Consider the following 19,717-nt stretch of genomic DNA (forward strand, 5'->3'; position numbering starts at 1 on the left):
ACCAAACCGTATGTTGCTCAACAGCTCTGCTATTCACTCCGTACTTAACAATACGCGAAATATTGAATTCATATGACCTTTGCTGGCATTAAGGGTTATAGAGATAGATAATCTCGCCTGAGGGCATAGTATTCCTACGGCTAAGAATTGCGTTGTAACTTCTGTTACAAGCTCCGGTTTAGCTTACTGGTAGAACTCCAAGTACGAGTGCGTACATAGTATACAGGAGTATCGCAAATGTGAATCACAGAGTGAGATCCCTGCATCCCAACAGGTTCGAAGACACAGTATGAAAGCGTGGCCACAAGGATACAAAGATATAAAGAAACGGTATATGACTTGGCACACACCTCACTCTGACTTTGTTTTGAGAAAGTTGTTGTTGCTGTGAACATTATGTTTTATTCTTCGACTAACTTACGCAAGTTCCCATTGATTTCGTCATGGTGATTCTTATCTTCGGCGATTTCATACGATTACGATACGATTCTAAATCCGTCAATATTAAATAATTTTTCAGCGATCGTTTACTTCAACGTGACTGTAATACAATACAGAATCTGTAATCACCAAAAATGAAGAATACTCATAAACTGGAGCATGAATGAATGAACCTTGTGCCAATTTTTCTGCACGCGAACGAGATGAACAAGCTATGAACGCCCCCTTATCGGATGCCATACAAAATAAGGGTGTAAATAATTGCATCTATTCCGGACCTCCCCTTTCTCAGCAGGCCATGCCAACAGAAGCTGGCAGCTTTATCACTTCCAACATGCATGAGAACTTTTGAAACATACATTGCTGAAGGTAACTTGGATGGGTTTGATGGAACTGTCGGTTCAGGTTTTGTGATGATGATGAACATTCTCAAACGAACATTGGTAAATAGTTACTCATTGGTAAATACAATTGAGTTGAATTCGTCGGCGTTTCGAAAGCAACTGGTAATTTATCGGCTTGTCGATTCAAACAATAAATCTTTTCCGTATATTTACCAGTTGCTAGTACCTATTCGCAATTATATAGATTATAATAGTTTAGCGTAATATAATAATATTTCCGCGTCGGCATTTACTTCATACTCTTAGGTGAGCCATAATGCCCAGTTTATGCGGGCCTGACATTGCAAAAGATTCATAATTACTGTTTCACGATTCTTGGTGGAATAAATTTTCATTATACCTAAGTCAGCCAAATGTCGAAAATATTTAAAGAATTTATTTAATACAGGGATTTTGCTTTATTTGTTTCAAATTAATTAATATTTTAGACAGATTCTATGTCATATATAGGCCTGTATAAATGTATGTATATGTGCCTGAGATGATGTATGAATTTGAATGACGCAAGGAGTGTGTGCCAAGACCTTGTCGTTAGGGAGTCCATCCTCTGCGCCAACGCCTGCGGAGAAACGACGCACAGTGCTGCTGAGGCGGAAAAACTACATACTCACAAAGTAACCTAGTTTTCTTTTCTTATTGTACTGAAAATGCTGAATTATGGATTCCCTCACATAAATCTATTTTTTTTGCCAATGATTCCTTTATATTCGATTTAAAACATGAGTTGCTAAAACCAACACGGCATTTGTTGGTCATTTTATATTTTGTAATTAAATTATTATACTTAAGTAATATAAAGTAATCCATACCTTATTTTTTGTCAAAATTCCTTCTATATAAAAATGATAGGTTTATTTCCGCCTCTCCATACTAAATGCAACACAATGCGAGGTTATAATAAGGCAGTCGTCCCACGACTCCGTAAAGAATCGACCAAAACTGAGTGCGGTATACCGAGAGCTCACCGATCCATATGTTTGTATTGGGACCTGCAAACAGTGCAAACGGGTCGGATGGCGAGCGGAAGCGATGCGATTTACTTCCCATACACAGCTAGCGGTACGATTCAGAAGGCGCTCGATATTTATCGCGTCACCGCCGATATCACATAACGAACTTCTAATTATCAGTTTTTACCAATTTGAGTTAAAAATGATTTAAAAATATTCTTAAGCGTTTATTTATTTAGGCACAATTCACAAAAAAACGTTTGTTATTTTTTTTTCAAATTACGATTCATATTAATATGTTAAACTACCTGATACAATAGTACCATTATAATCCGAGTTTCAATTTGACGATGATAAGATAATGACATTCAGCGTACAGGCGATAAATGCGAAAACTGAAATCTGCAATACAATACAGACAGCTTGCTACGAAATTATTTGGTACTTGATATGCCGTGTGAGCAGAGACCGTGCGGCATTCATTGCGCAACATTTCCCGCATCCGTACAGCACTCGGTTTATGTCGATTCTTTACCGGCCCATGGACGATGGCCTTAGTTATACAAAAATTCAACCAACTCAACCTTTCGATTCTGAATTTTGGTCCTTCACCGTGGCGAAACTATATTTGTATCTTGTGTGTATTTGTGTATCTTCCACTCTAAAACGAGATGCATATAAAACATACTTTGTTGTTTAAAATTTTATTTTTAAATGTTAAAAACCCCGTTGAATCATTTTTTATTAGTCCTCGTCCGAATGTGAACTTGCTGCCTTCGGCCGCAGAGTCAATGATCTGACCATTCTAACTCTGAGGTCGTCAAGGTATCTTTCTAAAATTTTCGCCAATCTGCAATTATTTTAAATCATCAGAAAGATTTCGTTTTATAAATTCTGGAGAAATCTTTTGGAAAACTTAAATCTTATTTTAAATTTCATAATATTTTCCAATATCCTCATCTTATTCATTTATCTGGCAATATTATTATTTGGTCCTACCAAATGAAAACAACACATTCACGTGTTTCCATATGTATCACCTCTGGATATCCTTGCGGAGACCGGACAAAACGTATCGTAAGTTTATCATTCCGATATTATTTTACGATTATTGACGTAGTCGGTGGTATCATGTTTTTGTTATTTTATCCCCCCACCACTTTTTCGAAACGCGTTTATTCACTACCGGTATTATTGGCTACGTACAAATATGTAAACAGGTGGCCGCCATGTTTTTCTCAAAGGCAAACAGGTATGTTTATGAATACCTACATATAATAATGAATACTATTAGTATTGTGTGCTATTAGTTTATGACTGGGTACATTAGCGAGTATATCGGAAGAATCGTTTGGAATACTTTATTGTAATACTTCTTAAGTAGAATTTAATTATCGAGAATGTAAGAATAGATTCAATGCCATACTATAATATCCACTCTACAATTTAGCTAACACTACCCGCGGGATAATCTGAATGTTTCGGCGATATTCTAGAGTTATATATCAAATTATTTTGTCGATTCTAATCCCCAGAAACTTATACGAAAAAGTGTCCGACTTCTCATTGTTCGACGGTGGTAGGTACTTTAGATTCAAAATAAATTAAATGTTTTCTAATCGTTTTGGGTTCTTAAAATATGTTTCGAACAATAATAATTCTTACGCAATAAACAAGTACCTAATTATAATACATAATAACTAGTTTTGCAAACCGGATCCAACCGACGAGATAGGAACCCATTTTGTGATAAATTAGTTAAAATCCTAGTTTTCTTTTAAAAGTTTTTGACAACCCAAATGTACGAGTATGTCATGTAATGGGTATTTCCATGGGTGCCAGATACGTTAGAAAAATAACATTTTTTTTTTAGAGGTAGGTACCCAATTTGAAAAATTGCGATATGCTTTCATCTTTGGATCCTTACATTGTTTTTGTAAACTATATTAAATCTTCCTTAATCTTTTTTTAAAATAATAAATAATATGTTATTATAAAAGTAAGCACAATTAAAAAGTTTGATAATATTTGGCAAAAGTATTTTGTAACTATTTTTCGTTAATTTCGCCTTCAAAACGAAAAGAAAAAACAAGTTCGTTTTCAATATTTTTTCTCCATGCCGACCATAATTAAAATAATTCCTTTTTTGTTATTTTTGCAAGCAAAGATAACAAATGTCTTAATAAGTATTATTATAATATTATTATGTATTGTAAATAATTATCTTGAATGTGGGTATTTTTAGTATCTTTGATATGTTCTCGATAGTAATCATGATATTTTAATTTTACCTGAAAAAATTTGTTTTCCATAAGGTTAGAAAGTCACTGTTATCAATACAGACATCACAATGAATAATTGCACAGATAATCGAGACATAATAAACAGTATTATTATCGGTTGGGTTTACAGAACAGTAATTTAGTGTTCAGACAATTAATGGTGATTTTGAAGTTTAAGATTAAACTCAAGTACGCCCTAAGTACACTGTTTATACCTTCGCTGTACAAACAGAATACCTAATATACCTACAGAACTTACATATCGTACAGTGATTTTGATCCTACTTAGAGAGAGAGGAAATAATGTAATACATATTATTTAACTTGCTTTACTATTTTTTATGTATATGGAACAAACAATAGAACAGTTATAAGAATATTTCAAAGCTCCATAGTTAGGACTAGTGAACTAAGAATAGTAGCGTTCCCCAAATTCCAAGCAGATAGCTGAGTAAATTTCATGAAGCAAGAGCACACCGTTCAAGCTTTTTTTGCTATACCTATCAGATGTGAGGATATTCCGTTTTACCTACTGTTAATTTGACAGTAATGAACTCTATTATTTATAAAAGCATAGATTAATATAAATATACAAAATCATCAATGTTTATTTTTCATTGTAAAATATAATTTTGATATGTTAGGTGTATAATTATCCCGAGCCAGCTAATCATATACCAGGCATAATATATAGGCAGCCGGTTGTTCGGTAGTTGGCATGTTATCGCAGCGTGATAACGGCTTATGAAAGTCCACGGAGGATTGCATTCATTTAACACATTGACTTGTCATATTTATGTTTTCCGTGGAAATCTTACGGCTCTGTACATAATATATGCATAATAATATATTGCCATACTTGTTTACGTCCTTGTAAACATTTCTAATCACGTTTTTAGTAGTATGCCATGATTTTTAACTAATGACAATGATACAGTAATAATAATTATTTTTCTTGTGATTTTATGTACATTTTAACAATAGTATTTGAGTGCTTTTTTAACATTAATTGACTGCAAAACTTTCTGAATATTTTATTAAACGTTTTTCTCTGGCGGGATTCAAAGATATAATCCGTCCCTGGAGTCAAGATTAATTAATTATAGTGAGAAATCAAACAAAAGTCTTCTTTGGTGAAGTTTCTTTCTATTTCTGTATAACATAATTTTTGTACAAGTTTTGCATAATTTTTTTGTAGTCATTAATTTATCCCTAGATTGCTCAGTACTTCACTGAACCAACAGCTCCGTCCAGAATCCGCACAGCGTGCGAAGCACGAGGTGGAAAAGTGCGAAAAAGTATCAAGCAATATTTGAACATTTTTTTGACAGCCTCCGTGATTGAGGGTTAAGGTTCTTGACTAGCATGCTAAATGGGCTGGAACAATAAATCTCTGGCGATATCAGTTTTCATTCAATAATAATATTAATATTTCGGGATTTGTGTAGCGCCGTTTTTGTGAAAATTACATTACTGTAGAAATATGTTTTAGCGCCGTTTATGTGCAAAATCATGTATAAGTAATTTGCATGTTGCTAATTTGTCTGTATAATTCTCTTCCAGCCGCTCAGTCGGGAGGATCATGGGCGCAGTTCTCCCCGCTGCTGGTGGCGCTGGCAGGACTGCCGGCGCGGGGCAAGACGCACCTGGCGCACCGCCTCGCCCGACACCTCAACTGGCAGGGAGAGAGCACTAAAGGTAAACAAACAACACTATCTTATCTTTTCTATACTTTTTATACCATTCACTTTCGCCTTATATATTCTCCTTACCCGCTCTTCATGTTCATATCATCTGAGGGTATCATTAATACTAGCCCATCTTGGTACTCCCAATCTCAATAAAACTTTTGGAATCTCCATTTTCTTGTTTATTTCAGATAAAATACCAAAGTTCAAGTGTGTTCATAATATGTATTTGTATATAACTCTGTATCGTTCGTAGAATTTTCTTATTCAACACATGTGTCAAACGTACAAGAAATATATAAACATTGTCAAGAATTCCACGTTTACATTATTCAGAGCATTGTAGATTTAATTGACAATATATTTTAATTCAATTTTTTCATTGCACATTGTTATGAAACCTTGTTTGGCACAAATAAAATAAAAAGTTTAAAAAAAGTTTTGTTTACTATAATACATCTATTTTAAAATGTCTTTTAAAACTTTAAAAAGGTAAAAATATTCAGGATCCCTGGCCGCGTTTAGTAAAAAAAAAAACTTGCTTGAATATCCTAATTTAACTTAACTTTTTAGTTCCGCCAAAATAGTGCCTACATTATATGCATGAATTAAATGGTAATAACTTTTCTTCTAGTCCGGCGTGTAGTAACAGGAATATATACCGACATATGAATATATCGTTGATCGAAATTATTGGGAATGGTTGTCATCCCATACAACGAAAGCGAATTTTCCATTTACGTAATTAAAAATTAGAATGTTAAAATTAAAAATTTCCCAAATGCAGTTAGTTGACTTTTATATTAATTAAGGTGAATCAAAAGGTATTATTTAAATAAAAATCGTATTAAGCGTGGCCAGCGATCCTGAATAATTACCAAAAAAAATAAATTGGTATGACTGAGTATTGAACCTTCCTACCCAGGAACTGGAGTCGACACCTTCACCAACCTCGCCAAATGTCGATCGGGTAGGACCGACATTTATTCTGTATATTAACTCATCACAATGTCATCCGATTTCAGAGAAATGCGTATATTATAATAATAATCATAAGTGATTTATTATCTTTTGTTGTTGTAACAATAGATATAATGATATTCTAACTGGTATCTGTCCGCGTGTGTGTATGTGATCTGTCCGCGTGTGTGTGTATGTGATCTGTCCGCGTGTGTGTATGTGATCTGTCCGCGTGTGTGTGTATATGATCTGTCCGCGTGTGTGTGTATGTGATCTGTCCGCGTGTGTGTATGTGATCTGTCCGCGTGTGTGTATGTGATCTGTCCGCATGTGTGTGTATATGATCTGTCCGCGTGTGTGTGTATGTGATCTGTCCGCGTGTGTGTATGTGATCTGTCCGCGTGTGTGTATGTGATCTGTTGGCGTGTGTGTATGTGATCTGTCCGCGTGTGTGTGTATGTGATCTGTCCGCGTGTGTGTGTATGTGATCTGTCCGCGTGTGTGTGTATGTGATTGCCACCAAAATTTGATATAATGAATTGTCGTCAACGAGTGCCTAGTTTCAGATCGATCTGATTTTAGGAAGTGGGCTAATTTCCGCTTCCAAGATTTCCATTCATTCCCAAAACAAAAGTGAAATATAAATATGTACATGTAAATAGCTTAAACATTTTTTAATTGCTTATAAATGGTTTAATTAATTTTTAGTCTGGCGTCTCATTTCTATAAATGTTCAGCCTTGTTCACGCAATCATTCTTATTGTCAGCATTACCATTTTCATTGATCTAATTATTAAGTGTCATTCTACCAGTTCAATTCATTACCACTGCGATGCTAATGCTATTGTGTAATGGAATAATAACATATACCTATGCTGTTTTGTTGGAAGTGCTAACAAACCTTCACAGTTGCAATTTCGCAAAAATAAACAGGTTAACACCTTATTATTTATCACTGATTTGGCTACAATTACAAATATTGATCTTGGTTGCCAAATAAATAAAGCCAGGTATTCCTTTAATTGATGAAATTTTTGTCAAAGAAAATAAATGAATTTATCCAAATCTTACTAAACTTAAACTTAGCTCCCATGTGATTTGCGCATTTTAGTGCGATAATATAAAGGCTCTGGTAAACCAGGAACTTTTTATGGCATTTTCATTCCAGCGATGTGTTGCCATCTTCTTCTTCACCAGTGAAAGAAGAGGACAGCAAACCATTGCCGGCAAGAAATTGCCATAAAAAGATGCTCGTTTACCAGAGCAAGGCAGTGTGGGAGAGTAAGGAGATATACTAGATGAAGGTGGACTATTAAGATCTGTTCACTTAATGTAACTACAGGCATTTTAGGCATGGTGATAAAAGCAATAGTGTTTGTAAAACATAATATCAACTGTAGTGTTTGTTTCAGTTTTTGACTGCAGTGAATACAGACGCAGGCAGATGGACGCATATGCGCGTCACGACATGTTCCGTGCAGATCACCCGACAGGCGCAGCGGTGCGCCGGCAGAGTGCCCGCGATGCCGTGCATGACGCCATCCAGTGGCTGTCCGACGGCAACAGTGTTGCTGTAAGCATCGCTTTACTTTTACCTTTATATCTCTATACAGCTGCAGTTACAACTAGAATTTGATGAGGGTGGTAATGGTAATAGGCGCCCCACAACTTTATAGTAGCCATCGTTGGCTGAAACATCTAAATAGCTAATACGATCTACAAGGACTGACATTTTCAAATCATTTGCTTAATATTACTGGATTGAAAAAATTTCCATTCTGTAATCTTGAATTATTGTTTCGGTCTAAAATTAACAAATATTGATTCCATGTTTATATTGATTTGGTTTTATCTATCCATATTGGCGTACATTATTTACATTGTCAGTATCTCTTTTATGAATATTATCTGTAAGTTCACCTTTCGTGTGGACATATAAATAATATTGATAACTTGTATGGAAACACACAACTTTGCACTTAACGCAAAAGGTTATTTATTTGTTAACTTTATTTTGCAGATATTTGACGGTACAAATATAACCGCACAACAGAGGCATGACCTCCAGAATCACTGTGTGAATGATTTGGGATTCCGTGTGTTGTTTATTGAATGTATTTGTGATGATGACGCTCTGATGGAGAAGAACATAATAGAGATCCTGCGCTACTCTCCCGACTATAAGAACATGAAGGAATCGGAGGCCCTGGACGACCTGAGGCACAAACTGGACCACTACATGCGTCAGTACGAGCCCATCGACCCCGCCACTGAAGACACTTGCTACATCCGGGTGTTCAACGGGGGACAGTCGGTGAATGCGCACAAATTGAATGGCCAGAGGGAAAGCGCCATTCTGGGATACCTATCCAATGTCAAGCCGATGCCACAAACCATCTATTTCACTCGAGTAAGTTTAAAAAAAATATATATATATATGTGCAAGGTATATAAGAAAGAGTGCATTGTATGTAAAAGGAAAAAGTAGTAAATTTACCAAAAAATACATAAATATAATAGAAAATACTAACTAGTTCAGATTTGTATTTTAAAAGGATTGAGGGGTTGATAAAGTCTGGTATTGAAAATAGGTTACATCCCTGGAAGAAATGGCACAATCAAAAGAGTGACGTCATGTCAAGAGTGTCAAAATAATAGCTGAGTATGCATGAATGTGGCAAGGTGTAAGCATTCCATCCTTAAAACCTACTCCCTAAAAATGGCATATTATTATATTAGTAGATCAGTATTAACTACACGTTATTTCATTGAGAATTCCATTTTCTTGGGTCATGGCTTTTCAGTAATTGCCTTTTTTCTGGGTCAAGGAGTTCTTTCAAAGTTAGTTTCTGGAGATATTTAATACAGTATATGTCGTCATCTCTTACAATGTCCTGCATTACATTATGTGTTTAAAATAATGTTATTGCGGGAAATATTTTCCGTTATCAATTCTTTGTGATATACGAAAATATTTGCGCTTGCTGATAAGATGTATTTTAATATGACGTATTTATCAGACATTATTTGAATGATTTACGTAAACATTGTATATTAGCTGGCAGGCCACAAAGAGTGGATTTGTAAGTAGGTGTTGTTAAAAAAACTGTTCAGGGCAGGACCTATAACATTTTGCGCCCAGAGATGATTGTGTTTCTCTTACATCTCACACAATTTATTTATTACTTAGTATGAATGAGTTTCTTGGCATTATATGGCTCAGAATGTTTTCATTATAGGAAAAATATGATATCACATTGTACAAGATTTAACCTTCCATGCAATACCATTGTCTTTGGCCAGATTAGGTTCATTTTGGCATGATTTGAATCTTGTGTTGTCTTTCCATTTCTTCAATGAGTACTTACTTCTCCGTTTTATTTCATTTATATTCTATGTTGCATTGGAATGTATGGTAATTTCGGCACCGTTGGGTGTTTACTCTGAATAGAAGCAAATGTTGCCATTGCATGGGAATTATCAAATCTATTAAAGTCACATGGCATGATATATATTTTGCACGTTTCATTTTAAGAATGAATATCATAATTTCTGCTAAGGATAATCAGAAATCGACGTCATTAGATAGTTTACAATTTACGATAACCTTAAGACTCCACTGCCACAATCCCGGATATTTCAAAGTGCATCACCTCTTTGAGAATAATAAGTCTGCCTGAAGAAGTCTAAAATTCCCCATATTGTTTAGCAAACAGGGTTCACAGTACAAACTGATAATAATATCCAACACTAGTTATTTTGAAGGTTTGTTGTGGACATTTTACAGAATTAAATGTCTGCAATAGATAAGGAAAAGATCAAAATTATTGTGTCGTCAAAACATTTTAGAAATCAGAGTGTAACATTTTAATGTTGCTTGTTGTTAGTTTAGTAACTAGTTTTAATTGGATTTAAATAGTATAATTAACCAAGGGCCATGGCACGGAAGATCTTCAAAGTTATAAAATGTAATCATCATTCTTCTGTGTTGTGTGGCCATTATCAGGTGTGATGCAGTAAAGCCATCTTCCATTTGTTTGGTGTGATTCAGTGAAGCCATCGTTCATTTGTGTCATGTGGCCATTATCAGGTGTGACCTCCGCCGCAGCCATTTTCATCCACCTTTCACATTGTAGTCATTGGTCATCCAGTTTCCAAAGTCTGTATTGCGATTGGTGGTTGGAATTTCAGCACGGCGAGAGTGAGTACAACGTGCTGGGCCGCATCGGTGGGGACGCAGACCTGTCCCCGAGGGGCAGACAGTACGCGAAAGCTCTGGCGCAGCACTTTGGACCCGACGCCCCTGGCACCGAGGGCATGGAGGTGTGGACCAGCGAGCTGAAGCGCACCAAGCAGACCGCTGAGGGCATTCATGCCCCCAACTTCTGTGTGAGACCCCTCAATGAGCTTGATGCTGTAAGTCTTTTATCTATATTAATTTAAGTCATTTTATGTTTCCATGACAAGAACTTTGAAGAAAAGTAAAGAAAAAGAACAAACAAACCTAACCTATTATTTTATCATTTTCTGTTTTATCCGGTTAGGTACCCATTCTTAGCATTATCATTTTTTTTTTCTATTCAACTTATCCATTGAGGTGTAACAATAACAAATGCCAATGACATTTTATTATTTTATGTGTGCCATAAAATTTATTAAAACTTGTTGTAATATTTATAACGCTACCAACCTATTTTCCTCTTTTTATGACAACAAATATTTAAAGCGAAATAAAGTGTAAATTTTATCATTATAAACATTTTTATGATGCAAGAGTAAATTATTTTTTCTCTGACACACAACTCACTTCTTTTGGAGATAGGATAAAGTTGTTTAATATATTGTTCTGTTTTTAAACTTGTAATAATGGTGAAATAGAAATACTGTATTCTCAGTAAATACTCTCAGTAATCCGCCGTTCAGTAGTCCGCCGCATGCCTTGACTCGAGCGCTAAGCTTTGTTCACTGACAAGTTCTAACTAGCTCAGTTACTATACCTCCGTCTAGCTTGTTGTAGCTGACCATTTTACCAGTCACCGGTCATTAATTATTGTTGTTTTAGGACATTTCCTCTTCTGTGTATTCTAGCAACTGTCGCATGTGTTTCTCTTTTCGTTTCGTTCTGCCATATTTTTGTTTTTTCAATTTTCCCTCAAGCGTAAACACGACACCTCTACTTTATACCATAAAATGAACATTTTTATCAAAGATCGATAGCGCTGTTTTTATTTCAGTTATATAGCTAAAATATACAATATCGGTGAATTACTGCTTTAATTTTTAGCTGGTCTATCTATAATCTGTGGCTTTCACTAATTGGACACTTGCCCGGTTTTTGGAGTGGCGGTTAGATAGCACTGTACTCTTTTTTTGACTGGACCAGTTTCTTTTGTTATACTTGATAGACGTGTATCAACCACAAAAAGCACTACTTGTTTCCGTTGCAAAGAACACTGTATCTAAATAATAATAACAGATACACAGAACACTGTTTAGAATAACAATCAATTTATTTTACATATTAGTGCAATTTATGTTTTATATTTTAGGGTATATGCGAGGGCCTGACCTACGAGGAGATGCAACAGAAATTCCCACAGGAGTTTGCTTGGCGCGACCAAGACAAACTGCGCTACCGCTACCCGTGGGGGGAGAGCTACATCGATATAATGTCGCGCCTGCGCCCCGCACTCACGGCTCTTGACAATTCCAACAATGTTCTGTTGGTCGGGCACCAAGCCGTTCTTCGCTGTATTCTCGGATACTTCCTCGATGCTAAACTCGGTGAGTTATATTTTTGTACGCAACTTAACTAATTTTCCATAAAAACCTTGCTCCATCTATTGCAACCGTTTCATAAAATGAGTCATGATTTCACTGGATCGCCATTAGTTTAGGTGGTGGGACTCTTGGGTTTCAAATAAATGCTTCCCTTTCATAATATGGATCAATTCAATTACAATAATTACAATTTATTCCTTTCTTATTAGTTTAGGTGGTGGGACTCTTGGGTTTCAAATAAATGCTTCCCTTTCATAATATGGATCAATTCAATTACAATAATTACAATTTATTCCTTTCTTAAACTAATGATTTTTAATATGCAGTATGTTTTAATTAAAATTATCAAACAAAGTTTTCTCCACCAATAATGCGCAGTACAATAACCAACACTCTATGACAATAGAGACGACAGTATTCACCGAGTTTGTTATAAAACGAGCTATTCTATTTTAGGTACATATAGCTAACTAATTGTGTTGTTCCATTTTATTTTCATATAGCTTTCTGGGAAATTACATTATTATAGATATTTAGCGACTCACCCTAAATGTGACACTATAAATTCAACTATTTTCACAAGGAAAATGTTTGTGTCACAGCTAAGTTCAATGTTTCACAAAGTGGGTGCCGTGATCTTCTTTGTAATATTTGTTGCGAAGGTTGAAGATGTGTTCTGTGTTGAAATGAAACTGTCTAATATTTTATAATAGGTTTTTTCTGTTGCCGGGGTAAACCAGCTGTGAATATATATATATATATATATATATTTTTTTTATATTAACCATACAAGTAATTAATCACAACAGAAACAGCAAGTATTATTTAAGTAATCGCGGTTCGAAATGATTACGTTATCTTGATTAGCGCGTTCAAATATATTAGTAGTAGACTGACTGTGAAGCCCGCGTCGCTGCCTTTTATATGTTGCCGCCCATTACGCCGAAAATTCTAGCCGTCGCCCAGTAGCTGTAGGAAAAGCACGGTAGTTTCTAGTACCGTACGACTTGACCACTAGTCAACAGCCGAAGTGTCCAGTAAGTTCTACGATTATGGCCTAGGTACCGTAGCATCTTAGCGCTTGTTACTATGTACTATAGTAGAACCCGACACCGTCCGACTCGACTAGTGGCATACATACCACTACATATTCGTAACATTTTTTGTAAGCAGCCAAAAGTTTGTTTAATTTATTTGTACACATCTGTTTAGAAGCCCTTGCTTTAGAGCTTTATGACTCACTTTGTTTTACAACTTTTTGTCAAATTTACACTTTGGCAAGACGCCATTTTCTTGTTTATCGGTGAATTAAATTCTATTAGACGATGAATTTACATTGCAGTGCGTACAACACCGATGAATCCGAAATTTTAAAATCTTTTATAAATTGTTGAAATCCTTGTTAAAATTATTTCGCAAGTGTAAACCTGTTTTAGGTAAATCAATTCCTCTTTATTGATGGAGAATTGTGATTGTTTCAGATGAGCTCCCCTACATGAATGTCCCCCTCCACACCATCATCAAGCTGACGGCCCACGGCCACAAGTACCACTCAGAGCTCATCAAACTTCCCGTTGAGTGTGTCGATACTCACCGCCACCAGCCTAAGGTGCTTATGGTTTCCTTAAATACAACAAGATGTGGTGTTTTTTTTGTTACTATAAGAGCCTTAAAGCAGACAGTTGAAGATTGGTTATACTCAGGTCCTGCATGGAATACGCAGAAACTGGGTTCTAAGACTACATCGCTACTAAGTGAACCCTTCTGCTTTTGGGAGAACGCACTTCCAAATTTTTAAACATATTCATTTATTGTTTTTGTTAATTCGTAGAACTCCATTTAATTTTAATTAAAATCAAATTTAATAATATAATTATTGAGTTCTGCAAGTATTTTTTGGTTTTTGTTATTGTTACAGCTGTTTCGGCTTTCAAGGCCATTTTCAAACTGTGGTTTTAGCCACGTTTAGACGACTTATTTATATGATTCTATTTTACCCCCTCCCAATTTAAAATGATTTTTTACCAGTTAAACCGATTTACTGAAAATATAATTGTGACTATAGATTTTATATTCTGTGGGGGGTATTTTGAAGTCTGTTTTCCCCACATTAATGTTATCTTAATTGTTTAATAATGATGTAGCAGTTATTAATTTATTTAAATGTGTTATATTTTTTAGGTTTTTTGAACATACTTAGAAGCGGGGAATAAATAATTTTCCTTACTTTATTAATTAATGTTATACAACAAATAAAATAAATAATATTTATATTTGTAAGTATCCTATTTTTAATAAATACAACTTTTTGTTTGTCAAATGTGTAATAATTTGTTTTTTTTATTTGTTTAGAATTGTTCCACGAGTCGGACGTCGGATGACGCCCTACTGACTGTCCCATCCCACTACGACACTCTGCCGGGCTCCCTCTGGCAGAGCTCCGCGGGCCCCACCCTTTAGACTGAAGAGACCCCCCCAGTCTGGATTCGCTTAGGAGACTGTCTCACAGAGAGAGAAGACTCTCCGCCGGGCCGAGTGGGTGCCCCCAGAAGACGACATTGAAAACTCGTTCTTTCTATACCCATCTCTCCGCTTCCATCCTGCCACTGTTCACCAGTCGGCCCTCACCCTGTGGAGACATTTTATACTTATCACACCAACGACTGCAATGTCTTGCTTTCCGTGTTCTCATACCTAATATAGTGCCTTTAGAAGCCGTAATCGACTTAGATTATGTCAGAGGGCGACAGTTTTATTTTAAAATTCTGTGATTGTAACAAACTGGCTGACAGTGATTCAACGGCAGGTAGCTGTCAATTCTACTTGCTGTCTTCTAAATATAAAGTTATTCAACTTTGAGAGAGAACATGTCAGAAACTGCAGAATTAAGTATCTGCTACCGTGTGTAAGCAATTGACCGATAAAAACATTGACATAATGAACTTTTTGCATTACTATTAAAAGTGTTTATGTACACTTTAATAAAACATTGTTGTTCTTAGAATCTTCCGTAAATACTGTTCTAGTGTTATCACTGATATATTTTTCAAAATTATGTTTCTTTTTTATATTTCTATTAATAAATATCAGTCTTTTTAGGTGGGTACTATTTGATACTGTTTGGAATGTTGGAACTATGAACTTGTTATAAATACTTGAATATCTTGTTCGCTCTTTAGTGATAAATTGTTGATCTATGCATTGCTACTCCTACATTCCTGTTCTAATTTTTGTACAAATATTTTCTACTTTTTCAAGTATTTCAGGAATATATTTTGTTGATTAAATTCAACCTTAAAATAATTTAAGAAAATTGGAAAGTGTCAGCTACACTACTCGCTTCGACGAAGTCCTCGACGAAGTTAGCCGAAGTTCGAAGTGCGTGCCCACACACTCGTGCAACTTCGCGAGTAACGCTTCGAGTCCTTTGACTCGGGCGCATTTACCGACAACAATCGGAAATCGGGCGAAATTGCCCGAAGCGAAGCGAAGTTCGTGCCCAAACTATCGTATTCGGTCAACTTCGATCAACTTCGCGAGTAGTGTAGCTGGGCTTTTACAATTTTATAATATCCTATGTAGGAGTAGTCATAGGAGTTGTTCATAGTATTTTTCATATTACATACATCGATACAATTTTGACAGCTGCTTTTCCCAATCAAACTAAGCGACCGCTAAGTGAGCTTTTACACCAAATGCAGCAGTGCGTAATTTTCGACTAGCTGTGCACCTAGGACAAGACAAAATTTTAAAAGTTTAACCTTCTAATGGATTGTTCTCCATTTAGCATACAAATTTCCCCACTGTAGTTTTTAAAACGGAGAAATCGAATCATATTATATTTATTTACAAATTTGTAATAATAAAGTTACCAATGTTGATGTATGCATTCCAAGACCACAAATAAAAAGTGTATTACAATAAAAGTGCTTCATTTCTGGTAATTGAATGTTTACAAGGTTTACCTCAAATTTTTTAAATGTTATTGAGCCAATGCTCAGTCAAAAAATGTTGCTGAAATCGAATTGAGTAATTTTAATTTAACTTAGCAGTCGCTCAGTTGCCATTGGTGAAAGTGACCGTGAAACACTTAAAATGTTGTTCTAATTTAGTAAGCCTTAACAAATGTATTTATAGAAACAAATCTTGAGATATGCGGCTTGTGCATTGTAGGTGGTTTTGTAGTGGTCTATTGACTGGTTATCAAATCAGGATAGTGTTTACAATGTCTTCAAATGATTTTAATATTAGACATTGATCAATGAATTTTTCTATTATTTTTCTTTTAAATAAACATATTTGGCATCCATTAACTGCGAAGAAGGATCAAGCTAGGTAGAAGTAGGAGAAAATGTTTAGAATTAAGATTGAATTATGATTTTGGTGTTGGGTTGATGAAAGATGGTTATATATTTAAGTATACATACATATATATATCATTTTTCCATTGATTAAACGAATGTCACACGTAAACTTACGACGGGTTGTTTCAGAGAATTTTGAACAATTTTTCAAATTTCAAAGTTAGTTTTCTAGTTCTGTAAAAGATTTTTTCAAAGCCTGTTATTATTTCAATTCTAGCCTAGCGTGATATAATAACAGAACTTGAATAGGACACAGAACCCGAAAATGAACATTGTAATTTGATGAATTGTTAAATTCTGTGTAACAACCCATTCTAAATACCCTAAGTTTGATATAAAGAAATTATTAATTCTTTTACCACTATACATAACATTATTGTAAGAGTCCTATCGCCAATAGATTGTTAGCGCCAGTCAAACATTACCTTTGTTTGTTACATAGATTGCTGATATGAGACATCTTTCTCTCTAGAAGGTATATATATTATTTGATTGTATGTATGTACACATTTGACTTTTCAAGTAGAGTCAAGAGTAATCAGGAACTATAGATGTTCGCATACATTTTTTAAATTTACAATATTTTTAAGTACCTACCAAATAAATTGTAGTTCCTGATTCCGCCGTGGGTAATCTCGCGGTGGTCAGAGTTTAAAGTTGGAATTGAAAGAATTGTGGTAATGTTAAGATTGGTAGAGTGAATATATTTGGAAATATGTATTGTGAAAAATTGATATGGAGTTGAGATGCCATTTCATGAGATGCAATGTTGTAAGGGGTGGAGCAAACTTAGATAGAGCTCGATAAAAATTAAGAATGCATGTTTGATTAGAATAGGGTAACCAACATGATGAGGAAAGATAGCAACTTAACATTATACATATTTGCATTTTCTTTCCTGGCATCTTTTAACAATTGGAACTCTATGTCTCATTTTATATCTTAACTATGATTGTACGTTATGATTCTTGCATTTTTATTTAGTATTTATGTTGAACAACTGCATTAATATGTGTTGTGAGAAGAACGACAAGGACATAATATTATTTTTTATAAGCATTTTGATAAAATATATCGCCTTTTCATATCGGGTTGTGGGGTATTCTGCATTATCAATGCGTCGTACTTAATAGCTCTTCCAATTCCTGGATGTTGATTTTAGTTTTAGAAACATTACTTTTTTTTAAATTGTCAATTAGACCCATAGAATAAAGAAAAACACAAGAAACGCCTTGTGGACCTGTTTCGTGACACAAATATTTGCCCAATCAGGCCTTAAATTTCAAATACAAAACTGTATTTCCGAATTCAAATGGGATGGAGATGTTACGCTGTCAGGCGAGTGTAAGTGAGACAGAGTATTGGGCTATTGGATTAAATGGAACATTTATTTCCTTTCAAATTTGTATGGAAGGCACTTCTAGTTTTCTTCTTTTTTCTATGTTTACACTATTTAATCATTTAGTGTAGTTCTTGACCTATTTAAGTTCTGTTTTGTGTAATATTTTAATAATTATTTGTGTTCATTGTCTAATTATTAATTATAATTGTATTGGGTAAGATGTGAGGACATCAGTAAAAGCAGATGGGAACTACTTTGTTTAAATTAAAGAAGAAAACTGTTAGGAGTAAGTAAGCACTATAGATTGCCTAACATTATATTGGTGGGTCAAATATTGAGCACGTAGTAGTTTTAGATTTGTAGGGTGTGTGTTACTTCAATTGTAGGGATTTTTGGATTAGTGTTCGTAAAATTTAGCTTGTAGATTACGCTGTATTGATTGTAGGAATGAATTAATGCTTATGTATTACGGTCAGGAGATACTTCAATGTTTCTTTTTCTGTCGGTGGTAACTTCTATGCTTGGGAAGGATGATAAATTTCTTTTATTTGCTATTTTCATAATTTTTTTTTCTTTTAATCATTAAAAAAATCATAATTTCACGCGATAGCTTCCAATTAAACCTAATTTATAATAATATATTTATAAATGTTGTAAAGATTTAGTGTTCATTTGATATACTTTTTTGTCTGCTAAATTTATGGATAAATCAAGAAAGGGTTGTTAATTCTCTACTGCTTTTATTTTTAACCAAAAGACTGATTTATGAAAACCACAAAATTTGATCCTAATCAACGTTTAACACTTACCATCTACATAGTTTAATCTGACTTTAAGCTGATGCTTAACTCAAATTATGTATTTAAAAAAATATTGTTTTGTTCTAACCTTTATTTTTCACTTTTTAAGTTTCTTAAGCATTACTGATGCTGTTTTCATAATATTATGTAAATTTGTTCTAACTTAGTATAATTTTTCACTATGAATTGAAATGTGCACAAACTTATGTACTTCAAATTATTTTAAGGAGATTATCTTTTTTGTAGTTTTACCTCGAGACTTGTAATGCAATCTTCAAAATATATAAGAATAATTATAAAACTAAATACATATGGCTTTTATTTTCTTTACAATGTAGTAACCTACCTATCTATTTACTAAATATATTTTCTTTACAATGTAGTAACCTACCTATCTATTTACTAAATATATTTTCATTGAATTAAATATAATACAGGGCTTATTGGGCTTGGCTACGTATCTGCAATTGGACTTTGCGCCAATATCATAAGTGAACAACCGTATTGTATACACTTATTTATTTGGACATTCAACGTACATGTTACTACAAGTTATATGGTTCTAAATTAAATTATACACATTTAATATACCTATTACGCATGTCCTAAAAATGTCTTGTTAATTTCGTAGGTGTGAGTAATGTTATATATTTTTTTAAATCAATAATTACACGAGGCTCACAAATTTTAATTGACTATGTTAAA

At 34.4% G+C, this 19,717-nt stretch overlaps 1 protein-coding gene across 1 annotated transcript in view; it reads left to right on the forward strand.

Annotated features, from left to right (window-relative positions):
* LOC149426505 (6-phosphofructo-2-kinase/fructose-2,6-bisphosphatase-like) overlaps positions 1 to 15,847 on the forward strand; it is a 31,513-nt gene extending 15,666 nt beyond the window's left edge. The window contains exons 2-8 of the mRNA XM_089631396.1: positions 5,641 to 5,775; positions 8,138 to 8,298; positions 8,746 to 9,135; positions 10,917 to 11,141; positions 12,275 to 12,509; positions 13,988 to 14,115; positions 14,859 to 15,847. Of these exons, the coding sequence (XP_089487522.1) occupies positions 5,641 to 5,775; positions 8,138 to 8,298; positions 8,746 to 9,135; positions 10,917 to 11,141; positions 12,275 to 12,509; positions 13,988 to 14,115; positions 14,859 to 14,966 (1,382 nt within the window). The 3' untranslated portion in view covers positions 14,967 to 15,847. The remainder of the gene's footprint in view (positions 1 to 5,640; positions 5,776 to 8,137; positions 8,299 to 8,745; positions 9,136 to 10,916; positions 11,142 to 12,274; positions 12,510 to 13,987; positions 14,116 to 14,858) is intronic.
* Positions 15,848 to 19,717: the final 3,870 nt, after the last annotated feature.

Source organism: Hesperophylax consimilis, chromosome 1 (genome assembly GCF_061612785.1).
Source record: "Hesperophylax consimilis isolate HC1 chromosome 1, BYU_Hcon_1.0, whole genome shotgun sequence".
In the NCBI taxonomy this organism is placed as follows: domain Eukaryota; kingdom Metazoa; phylum Arthropoda; class Insecta; order Trichoptera; family Limnephilidae; genus Hesperophylax; species Hesperophylax consimilis.